This window comes from Larimichthys crocea, unplaced genomic scaffold, assembly GCF_000972845.2.
Source record: "Larimichthys crocea isolate SSNF unplaced genomic scaffold, L_crocea_2.0 scaffold97, whole genome shotgun sequence".
In the NCBI taxonomy this organism is placed as follows: domain Eukaryota; kingdom Metazoa; phylum Chordata; class Actinopteri; family Sciaenidae; genus Larimichthys; species Larimichthys crocea.
Window position 1 is genome coordinate 727,256 of NW_020861315.1, and position 21,991 is coordinate 749,246.

Genomic DNA, 21,991 nt, shown 5'->3' on the forward strand with positions numbered 1-21,991 from the left:
GAACGCGAGGCTGCACCCCCTATCCACAGCATCCCCGAGTGCACAACGTCTGTGGAATTTGCATGATTGCCTGTAGATTATTTGAACATTATCTATTCCCCCCTCCTCTTTTTCTTATTTCTGTGGCTCTCTTGCTGTGAGGATGCACACACATCCTTGGGCAAAAGAATCTAAAATAGATCATACAAGCGACTGGAGTATAGATGCACAGGCACAGGAAGCAGCTCACGGGCAGACTTGAGTCATGCTGGCAAGATCATGCACCCTGAGCTGACAGCCCAACACACCCGATTAGCAAGCACGTCATTTCTAAAATGCAGCCACAGTCTTACTATGGGTTGCAAATACAAGGGGGGGGGGTTATTAAGGTCCAACTCTGATTTACCCATAAATGAGTCTTGAATGTTGTGTGGATTGAGCGGAGGGTTGTACGTACTTTAAGAGTGACCTGATGAAGTGTCTCTGGCTTCAGCAATTGTGGCTCATTCATTGTGTCATGTGGACTGCTGGCAATGGCATAACCTTTGTAGAGGGAAGGGAAGACAACACGGTCACTCTGGATAACAGTCTTGCAATGAACAGAAACAGACCCTGTCAGGCCATCTCAGCATCAGTTTTCAGCCGCACTCCACCATCAACACACTCTAACGTTCGCTCTTTGCCTTTCCCTCACTTCCTCCTTCAATCAGTTAAGACAGCTCCTTCTTGATCAGGCCCTCTTGTGTGGCATGCGTGTTATACTGATTTGGCAGATTCCTATTAATACATTTCTCCTTTACATGCCCCTCTATGTTGCATGCTGTCTCAGCTTTATCCTTGACCTCTTTTGCTGTGAGCACTTGGCCCACCGTACGGCCGTATGGTGCCTGACTGAGCCAGTAATTTCTTAATTTCTTACTGATGCAGTTGGCTTCATACTTCATACTTTTATATATTATTGATTGATTTGTAAATGATTGATTTCAAGGGCCATCTGCTGCACAATAGCATGACTGTGCTGTCGTTTTGTTGTCCCTTCAAGATAATGAATTGCTTCCAATTAGGACATACAAATGATGCCCTAATATTTCCTGTTAGCGAGAGACCATATTTTTCAGATCAGGACCCTGTATAATTAGCCACATTTCCTCCCTTAACAACAGGCAGAAAAGGATGTGTATTGAGACAGTGGGTTTTGGGCACTGAGCAGCAGATACATGTTTGAACCATCACTAAAGGGCATTCTCATATCTCATTACGAGGCTTGTTAGGGCCTACATTACAGCTGCTTCACTGAGCAGCCTTAATAAGGATAGTGACCCAACACCAATATGAGCAGCAATGTTTCTCCTCTCACATTTATCTACTACTGTTTTTTCTATGGCCCTATCTATTTCCTCTTGTCTGTCTGCCTCCCCCCCACTCCTTTTGCCACAGCACCCCACCACAGCGCACCACTACCACCACTACCACCACCACCACCACTACCACTCCCCCCGTGTGTTTGGCAGTCACACAGTCGGCCATGTGTGTGCTGAAGATGTTACATAATGCCCTCCTTTCACTGCACTCCAGATCAAAGAGAACAATCCAGCACAGAAAAAAATTGCTTCTTGCTGATTTTTCCTTCTCTTCCACCATCACATTGTTTTATCAGACTTTCAGTACCCCGACAGACTGTACAGTAGACGTGCATTATTCTCCGCTTCAGCATTCCTCTTCATGTTGAAAACCAAACACAGCAAATGGGGAAATGATCAGAGGCTCGCTGTAAAGCAAGAAAAAGAGGCCAACCAGGTTAGACCAGGAAGGCAAGACAAAGACGCTTCAGGCACAGAGTGCCTTACGCCTCTCTTTTTTGATGTGCTCTCATTCACATACTTCTCTTCAACTTTAAAATATCAAGAAGGCGACGAGCAGAGATTGATTTTAATGAAAGAAAAATGTGTCGCCTTTTGGAAAAGCTCTAAAATGTTTCAGTGTGGCTTTAACATTTTATGCATGGGTGCTCTTTTAGATTAGGAAATACACCCCTTTATAAAAGAAATGATGCAGTGATGATGAAATCACTATTGTGGACGGGTTTCCTCTCAACATTTTGCAGAATTTTCTTTTTTACTTCCTCGTGTGAACAAGCAGCGTTACAGAGTCACCTAATACGGCTGAATGTTCCACCACACATGCTCACACAAACCCAGGTATTCTATGTGAAGTTAAATTAATATCAAAAGCAAGAATCTAGATTTTTTTTAAAAGAACAAAACTCCCTCTCTCTCTCTCTATTGAGTGGAAGAAACAGTGACAGAGAGAAAGAGCAAGAGAGCATCAAATGCTGTCAGTGTGGCCGGGCCTGTCCACAGCCTTGTGAGGATTGAAATAATGAGTGTACGCTGGAGGAACATTTACCTCCAATGCCAAATGTCGGCAGAACATTTTGGGACTGAGGGCTACAAATGACAAAATAAAGAACAGACTAAAAGCTGAGCCTTTAGTGTGCGGTTTTGAGATAATAGATACTCTGAAGGAAGGAAAAAACTTTAGCTGCTGTACAGTGGTGTACAAAAATAACAAAATAATATTTAGTGCATGTAGGTTATATGTGTAGCATGCACCATTGTCTCTGGACTGTCTAAGTATCCCCACAGTGAACCTCAGCTGATGCAGAAGTATTTGATTCCCTCCAAAGAGCTGGGATCAGCAGCACTCCTTATCTCTGTAAACCCCCCCCCCCCTCCCACACCACCCCAAGTGATGGAGAGTGGTTCACTGGTCCGAGGGAGCAGAGCGGCAGGGTTATCTCTGGCCCTCAGCCTGTGGGGAATGTGCAGGTGAACCAGGAATAAAAGCATCTTTAGGGCACAGCACATGCTTGCAGTAGTGCATACCACATCGTGAGCTGTGGGGCCGCAGCATCAAATGAATTGTGGGGGAATGGGAGAGGGCAAGGCTTCAGAGTGGGTTTGGCGCTCAAACTGTTATCACACCTGACAGTGTCTGGTTTTGGATCCAGTGGTGCACGCGGCATACGTAAGCGGCTGGTCATCTGTAAGGCAGAGTGATAGGGTGTGACGTGTCACACGCCACATTAGGCCCTGCCAGAGGATGTGTTTGACAGACCACAGGAACTTCACTCCAGCACAATGCTTTGCCTCCACTCATATTGTCAGACCTACTTGATAGTTCCAGGTTCACATCTGGGGTTTTATTTACAGAATATCAACTTGAATTTCATTCTTGATTGAGTCGGTATTTATAGGAGCATGATGAAAAAGTGAAATGGGCAGTTACTGATTAATTTGTCAAGGTATTTTATGAGACGCTGAAGAAGATAATTTTTTTTCATAGTTATGTTTGTGGTGTTGTTTCTAATATATGATTCATGTATTCAATAGTAGGTAAGCAGGTAGCACCCTGCAAACATATTGTAGAGATAAAACTTCTCTGCTGTCTCTTTTACAACCAAAAGAAACCTACACAGAAAATGATGTACAACAACTAAATTATTGACTGAACCACAGACAGATTTTTACACACATGAAGCTGATATGCTTATTCAACTGTCTGGAGATGTGACTCATCAGTGAGTGAATTACTGTAAGTAATGCATGCACTTTCAATTCAGGGTACGTGTCTTTCACTTAAACTGTCATTTGAATCTGGGATATTAAGTCCTATCCACATATGACACGTCAAATTACGTGGGAAGAGTTGGGAGCATCTCTACACATCCAGTGACTTGCAGCTAAGAACCAGTGCTTTGACAGACATTCGACATTAGAGGAAGTCTGAAACACGCAGTACAAATAAAGCTTTAAATAAGATGCAGGTCATTTTCTTCTAATTTACTATGATATCTTGTATGCAGACACATTAGTTGGGGTCCACAGTTTGTTTTGAAGCAGCTGTCAAGAAACATAGAGGAATGATGAAATCTGGAAAGTCTCTTGAACTGAAGTCTGACGTTTGACTGAAGCAGCATCAAATCGGTGAAGTCAAAGAGTCTCGAGTGTTAATGAACAGAAAGCCGTTATTAAGGCCACTCAAGACACTTCCTCTCACCTATAGTGACATTAAGGTTTGAAGTAGAAGCAAAGAGTGTTTAACAACTCAAAATGATCATGCACCAAAAGATTTTGGTGTTCAGTGATGTTGCTCTCCAAATGCGATATGTAAGTTTAATCTTGAGCCATTTATTATGAAATATTAGATTAGAGTTAGATTTTTATTATTATTTGTCATTTAAAAAAAATGTTTTGCCTGCATATGTCTTCAAATTATGCTGAATTCGGGTCCACCACTCTGTGTGTCTTGGTGATGTAACACCAGTCATTGCACTGTTTGTTCCAATATTTGGCTCTATCTTGACCTCACCGACCCTCGCTGTGTCTCTCAGCCCTGCAGTGTGCAAGCTGCTCCCGGAGCATCTTACCTGTCAGTGTTTAGCTCAGGGGAGGGAGAGAGCAGCGCTGTGGATGCCTGAGGATGAGGAAGGACAGACTGGGCAGACTGCTGTGGCCCTTGCCTGGTCCGGCTCACTCATCAGTGAGCACAGTTCCCAAACCTCTCTGACAGATGAGAATAGAAAGCATGCGCCACATCATAGCCATGATTCATTGCAGTCCCAAGCCCAAGTGTGCCCTGAAGGCCCTCAGACCTCTTAATCATCATGTGTGCCTGAGTATGCATATGTGCTTTAAGGAAGCGAGTGAGACAGACAGGGAATGAATGAGCTTCTTTGCAAACAACAGTGCTTCTATAAAAGTTTGCTGTGTGTTTTTTCCGTGTGTCAGAGAGAGTAAACCGCATCTTAACATGCCTTCAAAATCACTCCCAGAGCATAGCACTGTACGTGTCTCATGTGTTTGTCTCAGTTTTCACTTTGTATTTGAGGGAGGATGGGAGGGGAGGGGAGGGTATTTATGCATGTGGGTCGGCTTAAATTTCTGTGTCTTATTCTGCGCAGTCATAATGTGCAGTCAAGAGCATAACTGCATGAGTGAAAATGTCATGCAACAGTAGGATAATGCATGCAAAGCACGTGTGGAGGTCACTTGGTCACATTTGCATATAACAATGTGCCAAAAATAATCAAATCCACATTCGTTTGCGCACACAAACACAAACACAATGAAACTGATTCTTGCCTTTAGTATATACAAATCATTTTTAAAGCACTGTTACAATTCATTACCAAGGGTGTTTGCTTGGCTTCAATTTGCAGTACTTGTTATTTTTATTTTTTAATAAAAAAATGACAATAGTTTAGGCTCATGAACTTTCTTAATCATCTGGTCCTCACCTTCCACCTCGCTTTCCGTTTGCAGCTCTAATAAACTGAGGAGACTCAGCCAACATCCTCAGGAGCGAAGTGTTAAGTGTGTGCTGGCATAATCTGACAGAACTTATTTAGAATGTGGGTTTTAACTAAAGCTGTGCCTTGAGCAGCTGCCTGGTCTTGTCTTTACACTTAGCAGGAGTATTTGTACACATTCACAAACAGTAAATCCATGCACACATACTCACAATCCTTTATGAATGTGTGCACAGATCCATTTTACACAATTGTACTGCATACATGCATGTAAAAGTATGCAGTGCTTAAAGGTACAGCATTTTCTAGCTGGTAAATTTTAGCTAGAGAATAATAAAACTCAGTGGAACGCAGAGTATGTTTCTTTAGTTGTCAGGGAAACAAATAACTCTGTTTGATGTCGGCTGAGTTTTTCATTTGTCAGCTCTTATCAAAGTCCCACAGTCTAAAGAGGCCCAGGGTAGAACATAAGGCTTGAAACCCTTTGGGCAGGGAATCCAGGAGGAAGCCATTAGGAAGAGCTTCGTTGAAGAGCTAGCCCTTCCTCCCACTAGCTTCACATCAGGGCACAAGATCATCCAGAGCACCCACTGTGCGTGACATCTAGGCAGAGTAACATGTCTTGCTCACCATGTGGAATTTCTCCCCTTGGCTTACATCTGACATGAGCTATTCAGTCCTGTAAATTAGCCATCCTCTGAAAATATTCAATTAATAGAACATATTGGTTTAGATATTCTTTTTTTAGGACACTGTGCACACACTCAATGACAAATATATAGTATAATTGAAAATTTGCTTGTTTTTTTCTAATTCTTTTTTTCAGTGTTTCACTTCACCAGTTCCTTGGCCTAATTTGCATTTAGTGTTTGACCCAGGCAGTAATCTACAACTCCCCCATAAGCCTCTGGCACATTGGGGAGATGTTATAAGCTGTGACAAAAGACAAGAAGCACCACAGCAAACTGAAAGTAGCAGGAGACAGTCTCTTGATTAGCTAAAATTGTCCCCTTTATTTTGACTTTAAATTCACTTCTTCTTACCGATTCATTTAGATTATTTTATTTTATTTTTTTTTGCAATATTCTTTGATGGAAAGCTCTTTCCCATTTTTGGATTATACAGAGAAGAAATTCAAACATTAAATATTTACATTAGATACCAGATGGGGCAGACAGGTACAGGTTTCACCATATGATATTGCAGGTTTATGAGATTGGGGGAGGGCAATGTAATGTAAATTGGAGCCATTTCTGAAGGTTCTGGATAATTTCCAGAATAGAGGGGTTTGTTAATTCAGACCCATAGAGATATTCCTACAGTGTGTGTGATAAGCTCTTATGATTTGGGACAGGGTAACCTCTTCAGCTATGCTTCCCGAATCTGATATTTGCATCTGTACAGAAATCGTATGCTCTGCTTGCCTCAGAGCACGACTGCCTGAAATAACCGCAATATTTGCTGTGTCACGGGAACGCGTTATCAAACAGCAAAAAATCATCGGGACTCCACTATTTCAAATGTCCTAGTGTGCACCCACTAATTTCACAATCTCACCCAGCTGCACAGCATAGACGTATCCTTGATATGGAAGCAGCAGTGCAGTTTGTGTGCATGTGCAAAAAAGACACTTTGGTCCCATGAAAAATGAACTGGTAAACAAGTTCATTTCAGCAAGGTTCATATTCAGATTGGAAAATGGAGCCCAATTAGCATATATGCAGAGAGGCTTTGCATGCTTGACATCCTCCCAGCCCCTCTGCTGGAAATAGCCATGCACACAACATCCTCTGATTACATTGATATGTAGATTCATGCATCTGCAAAGATTAGTTATTCATTAATGTATTTGCTTTGAATTCTCGGGTGAGTGTACCTCAGACAGACGTCTGGGGCAAACCAAAATGCATCAGGAAAAATGTCACAAATGATCACACAAAATCTACATCAAAAATATGCAGGTTCGGTGACCCACAACAACATAAACCCAATAGGCCAAAAATCCTCTGGCACTGTGGTTAAAACCAGAGAAAGTATAAACATAATTATCAGCCTTTTCATCTTCACAGCAGAATTAGTTCTTTGCTCTAAGTGGCCTATGAGGATTAATCATTGCAGCCTGTGTGAGTTTATAAGCTGTAGCGTTCTGTCATCCTTTCATAAAAGCATCATGGATCACCAGTTTGCTTCTTCAGTGTCCTCTCTCGCGGCCACACTGTGAGCTCTTTTCAACTTTAAAAATAGGCTCGCGACAGAGAGTGCCAAGAAATGCTAAACACCAAACAATGTCCCCTCGCTCAGATTCTGGTCACAAAATGGAGCTGATATGCTTAGAGACTCTCTATGAAAGAAAAAAAATCTCATATTAACTAATGCAATCTATATCAATTAATGTGTACAGAGCTGATACAAATTTACAGTGTCAGTTTATGGTCAAGGTTATTTATATACTCTTTTATCACTTTCCCTTTATTTTCTTGTAGAATCGAATAAGAGGAAAGTGTCTAATGAACACTGGCTGACAAAATATAATAAAAATGCAGAAAGACTAATCCAAGCTGTTTGGATATCAGTACAAGTTGGCTGCTGTCTGTAAGGTTATCAAAGGAAAGGTGTTACACTGAAAGCTGTGACCTGTTAGAGTCCAAGGTTGATGGACTGACACTGATGGACTCTGAGCACCAAAACTCCAAATTTGTGACCCAATCTGGATGTTATGTGGTTACAATTTTTTTTGTTTCAGGAGATGGAAAACAAAAAAAAGTGTGATGCACCATTTTTTGATGACACACACAGTCTGTCACTATGATAAAATATCTGGAGTGAGCTGATATACCTAATCAGGTTACACAATTGATGGGTCACAGAATTCAGCATGACACCAGGATGTCAGCAATTATTGAGGGAAAAAAGGAAGTTCAGAAATGGGTGAAATATTTCAACATCCTCTCTGGTATAAAAACAAAAAGCACGTATTTTTCACCCCACTGAAGCTCTTAAACATGGATTGTTTTTTTTCTGTGTTGAAGTATTGCCAATAAAATGTTTTTAAAAAGTTCAATCCATCACTGCTGAAGCTGCTGAAAATCGCTGGCCTTAACTGAAGACTAATTGTGTTCTGCTAGATTGCTCACAACTAATCAAGAGCTTTCCTCCTCCTGTCCTCCCCATGCTGAAAATGATGATCAATGGCTCTTGTGTAGGAAGACATCAGTTTGGGGTTGTCTCTGTGGTGACTGGTTTTCATAGGTAATGATGCTAAATTACACAACTGGGAATAAAGGAGTCTAGTAAGTCATCCATCAGGGGCTAGTTTGTACGAGCTGCCATTAGGGACATTATTCAAACCCCAGTCCACTCAAACACATAGCTTTCTGTCCTCAACCTCTCTCTCTCTATATATCTCTATCACACACACACACACACACACACACACACACACACACACAGTTTGCCACGAGCTACTAGAGGGGACATCTCATTCTTTTTATCCATGGCGAGTCATTGTGTTGGTGTCAGCTGGTGCCGTCTCTTTTATCACACTGGAAGCTAATGGAAGCAGCAACTGCAGGAGGTGGGGGAGAAGATGCAGACACACACACACACACACACACACACACACACACATAGAGATACACAGAGCCATAAGAGGTTGGGGAGATGGGGCGGGTGGGCACGTCAGACCCCGGGGCAAGAGCTGTTCTGTGGTGATGTTTTTCTTGCCGAGGCCTCTATATCAGCTTGTGTTTTTCACAATACACCCAATAAACCAAAAAGGAAGGGCTTCAGATGCTTTTCTCTCGTTGTCTTTTGATTTTTTAATATTTAGTTCCTTTTTTACTCCCATGGTAGAGATGAGCTGGATGTCATCTTCACCCAGAACTACCAAGGAATGGTTTTGTTTAATTTTACACGTCCCACCTGGCCTCGTTCTAACTAAACAAAAAAACAAAAAAATCATCCAGCTGCACAACACTTCTGTGTCTCATATTCTCCTATATCTATTGAGTGGAAATACTCAGATACAGATAACAACAGGGTTTATCTACAAGAGGGGGAACAATAGCCAATTACTACAGGAGGATTCAGCAGCAGCATTCATCTTTTGATAGGATAGCATGGTTGACCTAATTTCCTGATAACAGTGTTGAAAAGCGCAGGGCAGTTACTTTAAACACACATACTATAAGCGACATATGCCAGGCTTGTGTTGTATTTATATTTTCTATAATTCTTTATTTTTTCAGTCTTTTTTCTGTTTGTATAACATAACAATCGTGCTTTATCATGTGACACCATTTAGATACATATCATGTTTATATTATGTTTTACATTAGGCAGTGAGACAGTTAAAAATATACAAAACAATATTGTTTTACTAGACATAGTTTCTATTTTTAATATAATCGTCAGTATCTTCATTGTCATCATCATTTCGTATATTTCTGTAAGATATGTGCTTTAGCTTCTGTGATCAAAATATTATTGCAGAAAACAGCAACTCCATTTTTTCAACATTTAGACAATAACTTCCAATGTAATACAGACATTCACAGTTACATGTTTTACACGGTACAGTTTTACAACAAAGTTCCAGAGAAAACTGTGGTAGAGTAACTTTATACAAAATTCACAGGACATGAACTGTAGCCATTTCACATTTTCGCTCAGTTGTTTTGCTTTTCAAAGTAAACATGTTCTGTTCAACCAGATGCCTTTCACAGGTAGCTGCCATAGAAGCAAACTAACATTGTCCTAACACGCCATGGCAAAAGTCTGGGGGAAATTAAAGCTTTGTGCTTTTCACTAGTAAAGCAAAGACAACATAAACAAAAAGAGAAACAGACCACTTGCTTACTGGCCTGCACTTATACATCTACATATGTATTGCTGAATACATATTGATCAAACTATAATTGATCATTACACATAAAGAAAAAAAGAACTGACTGTACTTAAACACAGAGTTGGTCCAGGTTTTTGTGCTAGCATACAAAGTTGTATTTTGTATTTCTGCCCAGTCATGTAAACAGACTATGGCTTAGATGAAATTGGTGTATTGGCTTAAGGCCTTCTCTGTTCTTTTTCTTCTTTCTTTCTTTTATTTATTTCTTTTTTTTTGTCAGGAGACATTTCAGAATTTTTTTCACCGATGTTCCTGAGGAAAGCATGCAACAACGTAAACAGGATTGACTGTCAGCATTAAGGGATAGTCGATGTTTGTAAATCACGTTTCTAACCCTGTTCTTTTTTCTCTCTCTCTCTCTTTTTTTTTTGTTCTTCTTCTTTGTACCCTGTGCTTTGCCAACCGTAACACTAAATGGCATAGTTTTTGCTTTTGTTTGCCTATTGATTTTGGTCCTCCATTACTACACATATAGTATAAAACATCCTAAAAATAATTCTAAAAATGTTTCGATCACATAAAAGTTTTCCCTTTTTTTGTACTGAAAAAAAAGGAAGGAAAAATAACAGTCTCTCTCACACACAAAATCTTTTGCAACAAATACTGGTTTGCTCCAGAGCTCCTAAACATGAACTTCTTATTGGCATGGTGCTTACTCAGAGCTCCCCGTTTGCCTTGTGGCCTGTAGTTTACCTCACAGAGTGCAACATTTGGAAAAGAGACAACTGTGTGAGGTTTAGTAAACATCCACAATAAAAATTGACGCCATCCCTTGCACTCTTCAATGATGTCAATTTTGTTCACTACTTCATCTACTATATTCACACGGTATTTACTTGATTCATGAAGATATTCAACAAATCTCTAATCTATATCTCTATGTTTTTTTCTTTTCTCACAGTATTACACAGTATGTTTACATGTTTTAATCAGATTTATGGTTGTATTTGTGAACACTAACAGTCTTTGATATTGTTTTCAGAATGCAAACCAACAATAAGACATCATTGGCTTGGGATTACAAATGCAGAAAAATTAAACATGGTTTGAAAATCTGTTTTGATCACATATTGCCCCTGGAGGTAGGTGAATCAATTAAAATCTTGGAAGTCCTTTGTAATGTTCTCTTTTGTCTACATGCTCCATGAGGGTTTCTTTGTTGTCTACACGTTGGCCTCGGCATTGGTCAGGTTAGAGGTCGGGCTTGTTGGGTTCGGGGGGTTAACGGGCTCCGTTGGGCTAACTGGGTTGGGTGGTGGGCTGGTTGGGCTAACAGTTGTGGTGGTGGGGTTTGCCGGACTGGCCGTGGTGGTGGTGGTGACAGTGGTGGTGATGGTGGTGGTGGGACTAGTTGCCGGATTCACCGGGCTAGCGGCGGTGGCCGGATTTGCTGGGGGAGCAGCCGGGTTAGCGGGGGTCACAGGGCTGGTTGAATTGACAGGAGTCGGATTGGTGGGGCTGGAAGGGTTTGCGGGAGCTGGGTTGGTAGGGCTAGTGGGATTTGCTGGATTGACAGGGCTGGACAGGTTAGCGGTGTTGGTTTCTGCCTGCTGCTCAGGTCCATTCTCCTGAGGTCGCCTGATCACTGCAGGAGGCCGAAGCATTATCCGAAGTCGCTGTGAAAGAAACACAATTACATTAGAGAAGAGAAGGGTATGTTAGGTTACAGAATAGATCTCAAGCTAAATATCTATAACGCAACAAACAATTCACTTCTCACCTCTTTGTAGGTGCCTTTCAGTCCGAGATACATATAGATCATGTATCCTGGTATGAGAACCATGGAGGACAGCGCCATGAGCCAGCCTACTCCCTGACCCCAGCCCGGGAACACATAGTCTCCCATTGTGAGAGGAACCATTTGTATGGCGCTGAACAAGAACACCCCCTGTGGGAGACGTGAGACACTTTATGCATCCTGACACCACTGACTACAGGCAGCACTGTCTGAGCCTGACATGGCTGCAGGCAGGTAATATTGACTTTATTTATTGTTTCATTTTTCATGTCATGACTTTAGTTGTACTGTTGTATTAGTTCAGAGTACTCACGCCGACAATGAGAGGGGTGAACACAACCCAGCACAGCTTCCACCATATACAAGGCTTGTAGCCAATCATCTCCTGGATGTTGTCGTAGAACTTGTTCACACCTGCGAGACAAATGAAGCTATGATCAAAATATTCATATCCAATTTATTTCAATTTGCTGCTGGTGTGCCATGCATGTTGATGAGGACGCTGAGGTGGAACACATGAGTGCTCATGACCTTGAGGCTGAATGGTGTTTGAAGTTCTGGATAGGTGTGACATATTCTAACCATCATTTACGATGACTTTTTCCCCTTCGTTTGTTAAATTTGAAAGAAAATCACACATTTTTCATGAGAATTTTGTTACTGTATTGAAATAAACAGTGACGATACACACCATAGCACCAGGATATGGAGATGCATTCAAAGAAGACCAAGAACAGCAGACACATCCCACTGGCAGAGTAGTAGTCAAACAGTTTGAACACATAGATTCCACCCTGGTTACAGAGAAATGGTTAAGTGTTATAAAAGGCTCAGAATAACTCACTCTGGTATTGCATTGGGTGCCATTAAGTGAACAAATTAAAATTTAAATAGCTTCTTGCATCGATTTTGCATGCTATTATTAGTCAGTGGTAACATAGGAGAACTGCTAGGTAGAACCCGCTGTACCTGTGTGATGTTTGAAAGTCCAATCACATAGGACACCAGACAGACAACCGCGATGAAGATCTCCCGTCGACCCCTAAGAACTGTGGGGAACTCATCCACCAGAGCAGTGATGAAGCCTTCGACTGTGCAGAACTGAAGGTAAGAATCAAAGAAACAGAATTAAGGCTGAATATTTACAGCACATTTATATTCATGTTTTGTAATCATGAATACTTTGCAAAAACGTGTTCTTCACAAAGAAGTTTTATTTTAGAAGTGAGACTGACTGATGATCAGAAATGACAGAATTGCAGTGTGCACCAAACCATGGAACAAAAACACTAATGTAATCTTCTGAATGACCAAGCATCCACTACTTGAAGGCCATTTTGGTAATGGCTCCGTTATGCAAAAGCTCAGTTGCTATGACATTTATAATAGAATTATAATTTCTGTCTTTTACTTTGACGTGCTGGCGATCATAGCTGCTTGTAAACACTTTTTTTCCTTGTCGCTGTGGCCTTATTTGAACCCAAATATATACAAAAGAAAGAAACCCAGACAGTGAAACCTGCGGGCACATGGAGGTGATAAAGTTGCATTAAAAAGACTTGACAGCTGATGTCAAAGCTCAGCTATATCTGTCCACAAGGAGCAAATTGCACGCCTATCATGCAGAGAGCAGGAGTGAGCTGTATGATATGTACCCGCGTTTTTAAAATATTTAGGTCAGCCCATGAGCAGATCATCTCCAAGCCCCTTACCTGGCTGTCTATCCCCAGCATGAGCAGCATGGAGAAGAATAAAATGGCCCAGAGAGGTGATATAGGCAACTGGGTTACAGCCTCTGGGTAGGCCAGAAAAGCTAATCCAGGACCTGGACAGTAAATATAAAAATCACATTTCATCAGGGTTATTCTCATAGTCATTCTGATAGGACTGCAAACACACACATTCTCATAGACGTGATGACAATGCCAGTCTCAATGACAGTGCATCTTTTTTTGTGCATAGACAGAACTATTACAGAAGAAGGCGATACATGCAATCAGTAGTTACCTGAAGCTGCTACGTCGGCGATGTCTCTCTTTGTCACATGTGCCATGAAGCCGACAATAGAGAAGATTACAAAGCCGGCAAACATGCTGGTACATGAGTTGATGCAGCACACAATGACAGAGTCTCTGGGGAGAGGAAATATAAAATAGGCCTGTTGTCAAAGATTTAAGTCGTCTCATTTTTCTTCTTCCCGGTATTAAAACAGTCCACACAGGAGACACAGATCTGAGAGAATGCATTAGTGCTATTAATTATTTTTTGATCATACAGATGTTGAGCATGACCCACATGATAATTTAATGTTGTTTGTTGGAGATATAAATGTAGAAAGATAGATCCATTTGAAACAAGGATACAAAATGAATGCAACTTTATGTAACTTTGTATGTGACCCAGAACTATGGGGCTGCTGGAGAAAACACTCATGTATTGCAATCATAGCTGGATTTCTTCTTTCCTTGAGCGTGCACTCTGACAAAGAGAAACAGCCTTCTCCTTAGACTGTTATTATATTCAAGCCAGCAACTCACATTAATAAGACCCTTTAAGGGCTCTTAATATGGGCACATAATGTAGCAATTTAATTACTGCCATTTACAGCTATTTCATTTTGCCCCGATATAATAAATTCAACATCATTCTCTGTCTCATAGATTGTTCCTATTCATGAATTATTACCAGTCTTACCTGTAAACATTGTTATTGAAAGGGTTATAGCTGCCCAGAGCTATAAGTGACCCCAGTCCCAATCCATAGGAGAAAAAGATCTGGGTAGCTGCATCAAGCCATACCTGACAATAAAAAAAAGGAACACAAGCATTAAGCTGCAAGGGGCCGAGCTCTGCTCACTCAGGCGTGCAGCACATAGGTATGAATCATATGATCATATGCTATTACCTCAGATTCTTTGAGTTTTTCAAAGTCAGGGGTAATATAGAACAGTATTCCCTCTCTAGCTCCAGGTAGAGTCACCCCACGGATGAAGAGGATGAACAGCATGAAGTAGGGGTATGTAGCGGAGAAGTAAACGACCTGTAAAATGTAAGACAGTTATCAGCGGGATGGCACCATTGCATCTTAATTAAATTTATGATACATACAGAATTTCCATGTTTAAAATTCACCCACATTTCATAAATTGTCATGAGGGTTGTAAAGATTTTCTAGATTTATTTTTTTTTGCTCTCTTCCAAACAAAAACCAAAAGAGAGCGAATATTCAGCAGAGAAATCACTGGAGCTCCACTTTGAACGTCTATGTGCATTCTTTACTCTATGCAAGACATTTGTGAGCAAAATTCTGCAGGGGGATGGGTTTTTTTTTTTTTTTTCTGAGACCAAAACAAATTTTATTTGCCACGGTCACGTGATGCACTAGACTTTCGAAATGTAGCACCACGAGGGAGGGAAACTGCTCCAAGTGAAGGGAGAGGACAAAACCTGATTGTAGCGTATGGCTGTTTGTTGCTCCTCCTATCATGAATCCACACTCAGTGTAGACACTGTGTCAGGAGAATTGGAATTAGAGGAGCCACCAAGAGGCAGAGTAGGATTAGTGAACATGAGTGTTTGATGTCTCTTCTTATTTTAAATCTGGACAATGCTGACTGCAATCTAAAAGATTGATGAGGCGATATTAGACTGATTAATATTGCATAGCTGTCACATGCTACTCCTTATTGGGAACCAGCATAGCAAAAGAGGTCTTTGGATACCCAAATCTGGCAAACTGTCTTACCTTCCCTGTCCAGCCAACCCCCTTCCAGATACAAAAGTACACAAGGACCCAGGCGATGGCCAGTGTTATTGCCAGCGGCACTCGAATCTGGCCTGGTTTTTCCAAGCCATCGGTCATTTCATGCATGTTGCGCCTGTAAAGTCGGAGCAAGCAACAAGACGACTATTATACACACAGGGAAATAAGCATGCAGCAGAGGAGGCTGTTATGTATCACGGGGATGCATGCAGGATACTTTAAAGCTCTGCTGTTGTGAAAGCAAGAGAAAGCAGTCAATATCTTACTCCCAAAACTCCACCACTGCACTGGTGAGATTGGTGGTATCTGTAATGGAGTGGTTTGTATAACATTTCTCTGTGTTCCATGGATTGTTACATGAGCTCCATGGAAGTTCCTGTAAAACAGAAATGACAGTGTTTTTATCCTCTTTGGCACCTTTAAAGATCTTAAATTTCTTACAGGTACAATTCCTCATGAACTGATATAACAACCTTGAATCACGTGAGTACACCTTGTAATACTTACAGTGGTGAAGGAGTTGTACAGGTAGTAAATGGCCCAAGCAATGATTACAATGTAGTAAATATTAAGCCAGAAGGACAGGACAGCTGCTGCAAGGCCCACACCTATCATACAGAAATGAATTAGGCAGTGTACATTGGATATGGCCTCTATAAATTATTTCTTTGAAGACACAATTGTCCAGAAATATTGAGATGCAGACAGTGAGGTGTACCTTTAAACATAGGAGCCAGCTTCCACACACCAAGCCCCCCAATTGAGGAGTATTGACCAAGGGAGGTTTCCAGTAGAAACAAGGGGACTCCAGCAAATATGAGAGTCAAAAAATAGGGAATCAAGAAGGCTCCTGGATGGACAGAAGTAAATCAAGTTATACATGTATTTATTTATTTATTTAAACAAAAAGATCAATCTTAAGCTCAAAGCTGCACTGACGCATTACTTAAAATCCACAAGCACAACGTCAATTAGTGTTGCAAATGTGGGTGATATTCATTCTATTCATGTCATCGACACGCTCAATTAGATAAGCTCGACTATGTGCATCATGGAGCTGAATGGGCCGTGCAGTTTGCTTAAATTAGCAGTGAAAAGGATGTTTACCTCCACCGTTTTTTCCACAGAGATAGGGAAATCTCCATACGTTTCCCAGTCCAATTGCATAACCCACACACGACAGGAGAAAATCAAATTTTCCCGCCCATGTTTCTCTATCGGGCAATTCCTTTTTCTGCTTTTCGGGTTTCACGTCCAGTGACTTGGGCTTGTCATTATTAGTGGCCACCTCGTTCAGTTCTGTGACTTGTCCATCCGTTTTGGTGCCGTTCGTCGCCATGTCTCTGGATTTGGCAGAGGTCCTGGCAGTCGGACGGGAGGCTTCAGCACCAGTCCACGTAGACAGCAGCTTCGCGGTTTTTCAGACCTAACCTTTGGACCGAATGTCTGGAGATGAAGCCTGTGCACACACGGCTCAGTCAGTCGCCGATAACCTGGAATCGTGAATAGAGGCAATTTGGTCGGGTTTTTTTTCTCAGGAGGCGCTGGAAAAATGTGGTTACTTGTGAAGCAAATATGGACACATTTTGCACTACATTCGTTTACTCCTCGGCAGGGACAATAAGACAATATGAAATCCAAACACACACTGTTTAAAGAAATATGCACCCGAATGCGCAGATTAAAGCATCGAATGAACATCTGGCTCTGACATTTTTTTTTCATTCATATCAGACTCAACAAACACCAAAAACCATCGATGACAAAGTCATGTTGGACTTGCCCACATAACTAAAACACGTACGACAGATTGCGCGTAAATTAACAGCAGCCAAAAGCAGATCAGCACACACACACACGACAGCCTAAAGTCTGCAATAAATTAAACAAAAAAAAAAGGCTGAATTAAAATCACTAACATCAACGGGAGAAAAGGAGAAAACTTTAAGACAAATTACAGGATCCAAAACATGCACTTGAAGTGCAAGACGCACCGTAGCAATAGCAAACAGCCTATGAGAATTAAGCATAATGAAGTCCACCAATTACCACCTGCAGATTCTCCTGACAGTTATCCACAACACAGAATTTCAAGCAGCAGGGATACAGAGAGGTCTCAAACAAACTGGAACACAAAACGCATAGTGGAGACAAAGGGATGTCCAATGCGTAAAAGCTTTACGCATCAGGCTGCACAAATAGCCACCCGATTCTATCTGATTAACTGACTGCCAAACGCGTTAATAAACGCTGGAGAACGCGTCTCCACATTCGCAACATCCAATGGACAAGCAAACAGCAATCAATTCTGCATTTAATTGGCTATAGCGTGTAGGCGCAGAGCGCATCATGCAGTCATTACATTGATCCCCAGCAACATATTGACAGCCTCATTCACAATTTAATCACACTCACTGTCTTCGCAAAGACGAAAAACAACAACAGAAAAGGAATCATGCATTTACCAGACTGTTGTATGAGGGTTCAAACACGCACAGACAGACGCAAGAATTCAGCACCCAGTTTACTCACAATGAATCTGCCGCCGAGAATACGCTGCCTGCCTGCCACAAATCTCGAAACGAGGTATCCGTAGATTCCTCCTGTGGATGAAGTTGTAAACTCCCAATATTTCTTGGAACATAAATAGATTTTACTTCCATTAAAAGACGTAAAGGGACCATGCAGTGTTAGAGGTGTCCAAGCAGGAGCTGTCCAGCGGGGAGCAGTGCTGAAGACCAGGAGGAGGAAGAGGAGGAGGAAGAGGAGGAGGAGGAGGAGGCTGAATCAACACGGGCAGCAGCCGCTTCGCCTTGTGCGACTGTCTAACATCAACAACCAGAGACTCAACTCCCATCTACACAGCCTCAATGTCATCTCAAAGTCGCCCCCCTCCCTTCTTCCTCCTCTTCATCCTCATCTATAGGCTGCACTGACATCGCACTTGCAGCGTGTTTGTTTTTTTAATATTTCTAATTTTTTTTACTCTTTCCCCCATTTTAATAGATACAAATAATAAGGTATTAACATTATTTTTACCATGACCTCCCTTAGATAGGCGAGCAAGTTTTATAATTCATAAAAAACTGACTGAAAATGAACACAATCCCTATTTCAAAGTGACAGATATTGGTCAGTTTTGGTGCGTCTTAGTCATTAATTCAGGCTGTTTACCCTCAAAACACTTTGAGGATTCAGCTGTTTAAAGCTGAAGATGTCTCTGCGCCCAGCAACACAAAATGTGACCCCCCTCCCTTAAAAAAAAAAAAAAAAAAAATCACCCCCTCCCCTCCAGTAATAAAATGTATGGCTGAGGTGCAAAATGGAAACATATGGAGGGTAATATAAGCAGCATTATCAGGTCCAAACGCGTATATCTGGACAGTGAGGCCAGTCAGCTGCTGTCTGCAAATCTGGCAAAGTGTGATAAAGGGGAGCCCGTCAATAAAGGGAGGGAACATTGGTTGGTTGTCTAACTCTGCCTGTAATCGTCCAAAGCCCGACGTCTTCCACAAATGAGGGGATGATATGCGAAGAATAAAGTCGTGGACTATAAGCTGCTAATTTAAAAAAAAAAAAAAAAAAAAAAAATTTTTAAAAAAAAAAAAAAAAAAAAACATCTTTAAAGATTTGGGGGAGACAAAACCACCGCAGGGATGGTGGAAAGGGGAGCGAATCAGCGAAGAGCGGATCCAGACGCGGATTTTTTCATTTTCTTCCTTTTCTAAAGAAACCATCCGGAAAGTGAAAGACAACAAAACATTCATCTAAGGAACAGTTCGTCGACTTTAAGTGCAGCCGGTAAGTGACTGACAGTCTGTATAAAGAGGCCCACTTGTTTGATTTACTTGAATATTTAGCACAAGTTTTTTTTTCTTCTTCAGCTCAGCTGTTTCTCTTGCGTGAACAGTGATGTCACTTTGGCTTCTTCTACTTCACCACAACTGTAGGTTTTTGTAGTTTTGACTTCATGCTTGTAGTTTTGTTTCCAAACTCACACGTATGGCTTCTTTTTTTAACATCAGTGAGGTGGAGGGCAGTGCACACTGACTGTAGTGTAAACTTCTGGCAGGCAGATCAGGAGTATTCACAGACTGAGAGGGCACCAGATGGCAAACCAATGAGGGGTGAACTAACCTACTAAATGATAACACATGAAATACAGCATTTAAAATCCCATCTGGGTTGCCGTCCCTGCGGACATGGAGTGTGAAACATGACACATATTTATACACCTGCTGATGGAGCACACATGCATGTCCAATAGGCTGGTGACATGTACGCTCAGCCAGCTGACCTCCTAACCCTGCAGCTTTGCTTTGATTCATCTCACTGCCCTTTTCACCAGCAACCTCACAGTCTCCTCATTTCAGTCTGAAAGCGTGTATTTTGGCTCCTCGTGAATGCTGTATGTGGTCCATTAGGCTGGGATTACTTGTCCTTTCTTGTAATGGCTTTTCGATTATGTGAGTGAGATTGAGACTTTGGTTGCCCCTCTTTACTGGCCCAGTGGCTGTAAAATCATCTTAATGTTGGGGAGGTAGTATAAGACTGAATAGGTCTTGTTGGTTATTTGTCATTTCTTCAAGGTTTCTTTGGATAAAATTGTGATTGATGTATTAAACCAACCAACATCACACCAAATATTCCTTCAAATAATGTATAATTACGAAAATATGTTGAGAAATATCAAATGCAAATAAATACCTAATTTATTGGTTCTGTTAATTTAAAATCACAATAAAAAAGACAAAAGACAAAATATGCTACATAAAGTCAAATATTTTAATTAAAAAATGATATAAATAAATTAAATATTAGCTTTCATAAACTCATGAGAATTGAGATTTTTGCATGTGGCTCAAGCTGTGTTGAAAATGACAGGCCCTCCATTTTCTCCCTTGACATGCACTCTTTTGAACAGCCATACCTTGAAATGGTTGTTTTTAAACTGCTTGCCAATTCTCTGTAGTTTTCACAATGCATTTTCATGGACCCATATTTCTCAATACCAGTCTGCAATTTGAGGCCACAAAAAATGAACTGATTAGCATGATGATTAGTCATTAGTATGCTAATCATAAGCGATTCACATATTTTATTCATATTGTCGCAGACTTGTTTTTCTCCCTCTGCTTGAATTGTGTACACATCCCATTTTATTTTTTATTGTAAACATGCAAGTCAATCTGGTGACTGCTGAGAGTCTGCAATGAGAGTGGTGATTTTTATTATTTTTTTTTTTTTACATGTAATGCACCTTTAATGTCACCATTTAAACACACAACATGCTGAATGATGATGGCATACATGTGTAATAGCCGAAGAATCCATTTACTGAATAAATCTGGCTGCTGAAAGACAAAAAATATCAAATCACTAAAACCAAAACACAAAATAACCACAAAACCCCTATTTTGGCAGCAAAGCAACGTTCAATATTCTACTTAAAATATATGTCTCATTAAGTAATGCCACAAATAATTAGCCTGCATGTGCAGCCTCTTTTCTGTGGCTGTCTGCTCTTTGTTTTCATCAGCCTCTCACCGTGATTGCTGCTGTACATTTTTCTTGACAATACCGCTGTGTGTGTGATGATAGAGAGACTGGCATGCATGTTATTCACTGTGGAAGTAAGGCCTAACTCAATAACAGCTCACTCAATATTTCTATATGAAGCATAAATATAATTTGGTCTGCCCTCCCAGAGATGACTGATGAAATTTAACTCTCACCTGCACATGCTGCACAGAGACACCTGAGACGTTCCCTGCATGTATACAGCTACATTACTCTGAGATCTCCACGCGTGTATAGCCACCAACGATGCTCAAATCACTTCAAGGCTAGATGCTCTTATTTGTCTGTGCTTCTTTAGTGTAGCATTTGTTTAGCATGACCTAAATTGCTGTGAAGTAAGTGCCTCAGCAGCTCTGTCTCGCCTCTCTCTTTCTCCCTCCCTACGTCTCTCTCTCTCTGTCTCTTTGTATGCCTTATTTTCTTTTTCATCCTCTCTCTCTCTCCCTCTCCCTCTCTCTCTCTCTCTCTCACACACACACACACACACACACACACACACACACACACATTTACAAACAGGCAAAACAAGCTGAGAGGACAGTTTTTCTAAATAACAAATAGCTTTTGCCAGATATTATTTACATGCGTAGTGAGGTATTGTGGGATGCAGGAATCAGTGAGGTGAGCTGGCCAATACTTGGCCGATATTTCATTAATAGTCAGTGAATCATCTATCAAATTTTACCTTTCTGAGGGGATCAACAATGCAAAGAAG

The 21,991-nt window shown here is 41.1% G+C and overlaps 1 protein-coding gene across 2 annotated transcripts; it reads right to left on the bottom strand.

Annotated features, from left to right (window-relative positions):
- Window positions 1-9,509: 9,509 nt before the first annotated feature.
- Window positions 9,510-18,605, bottom strand: slc6a1a (solute carrier family 6 member 1a). 2 transcript variants are annotated; one of them, XM_010756753.3, is made up of 15 exons: window positions 18,229-18,605; window positions 16,804-17,189; window positions 16,415-16,546; window positions 16,204-16,304; window positions 15,963-16,072; window positions 15,679-15,811; window positions 14,839-14,973; window positions 14,629-14,732; window positions 13,942-14,066; window positions 13,647-13,759; window positions 12,904-13,035; window positions 12,626-12,728; window positions 12,248-12,348; window positions 11,917-12,084; window positions 9,510-11,812 (listed from the first exon to the last, which is right to left on the bottom strand). In XM_010756753.3, the coding sequence occupies exons 2-15, from the start codon at window positions 17,033-17,035 to the stop codon at window positions 11,360-11,362; spliced, it is 2,142 nt and encodes a 713-aa protein (XP_010755055.1). In that variant the 5' UTR covers window positions 17,036-17,189; window positions 18,229-18,605; the 3' UTR covers window positions 9,510-11,359. The 2 variants fall into 2 exon arrangements, with proteins under 2 accessions (XP_010755055.1, XP_019126901.1); XM_019271356.2 differs by lacking the exon at window positions 18,229-18,605 and adding an exon at window positions 17,749-17,902.
- Between the last annotated feature and the right edge of the window lie 3,386 nt (window positions 18,606-21,991).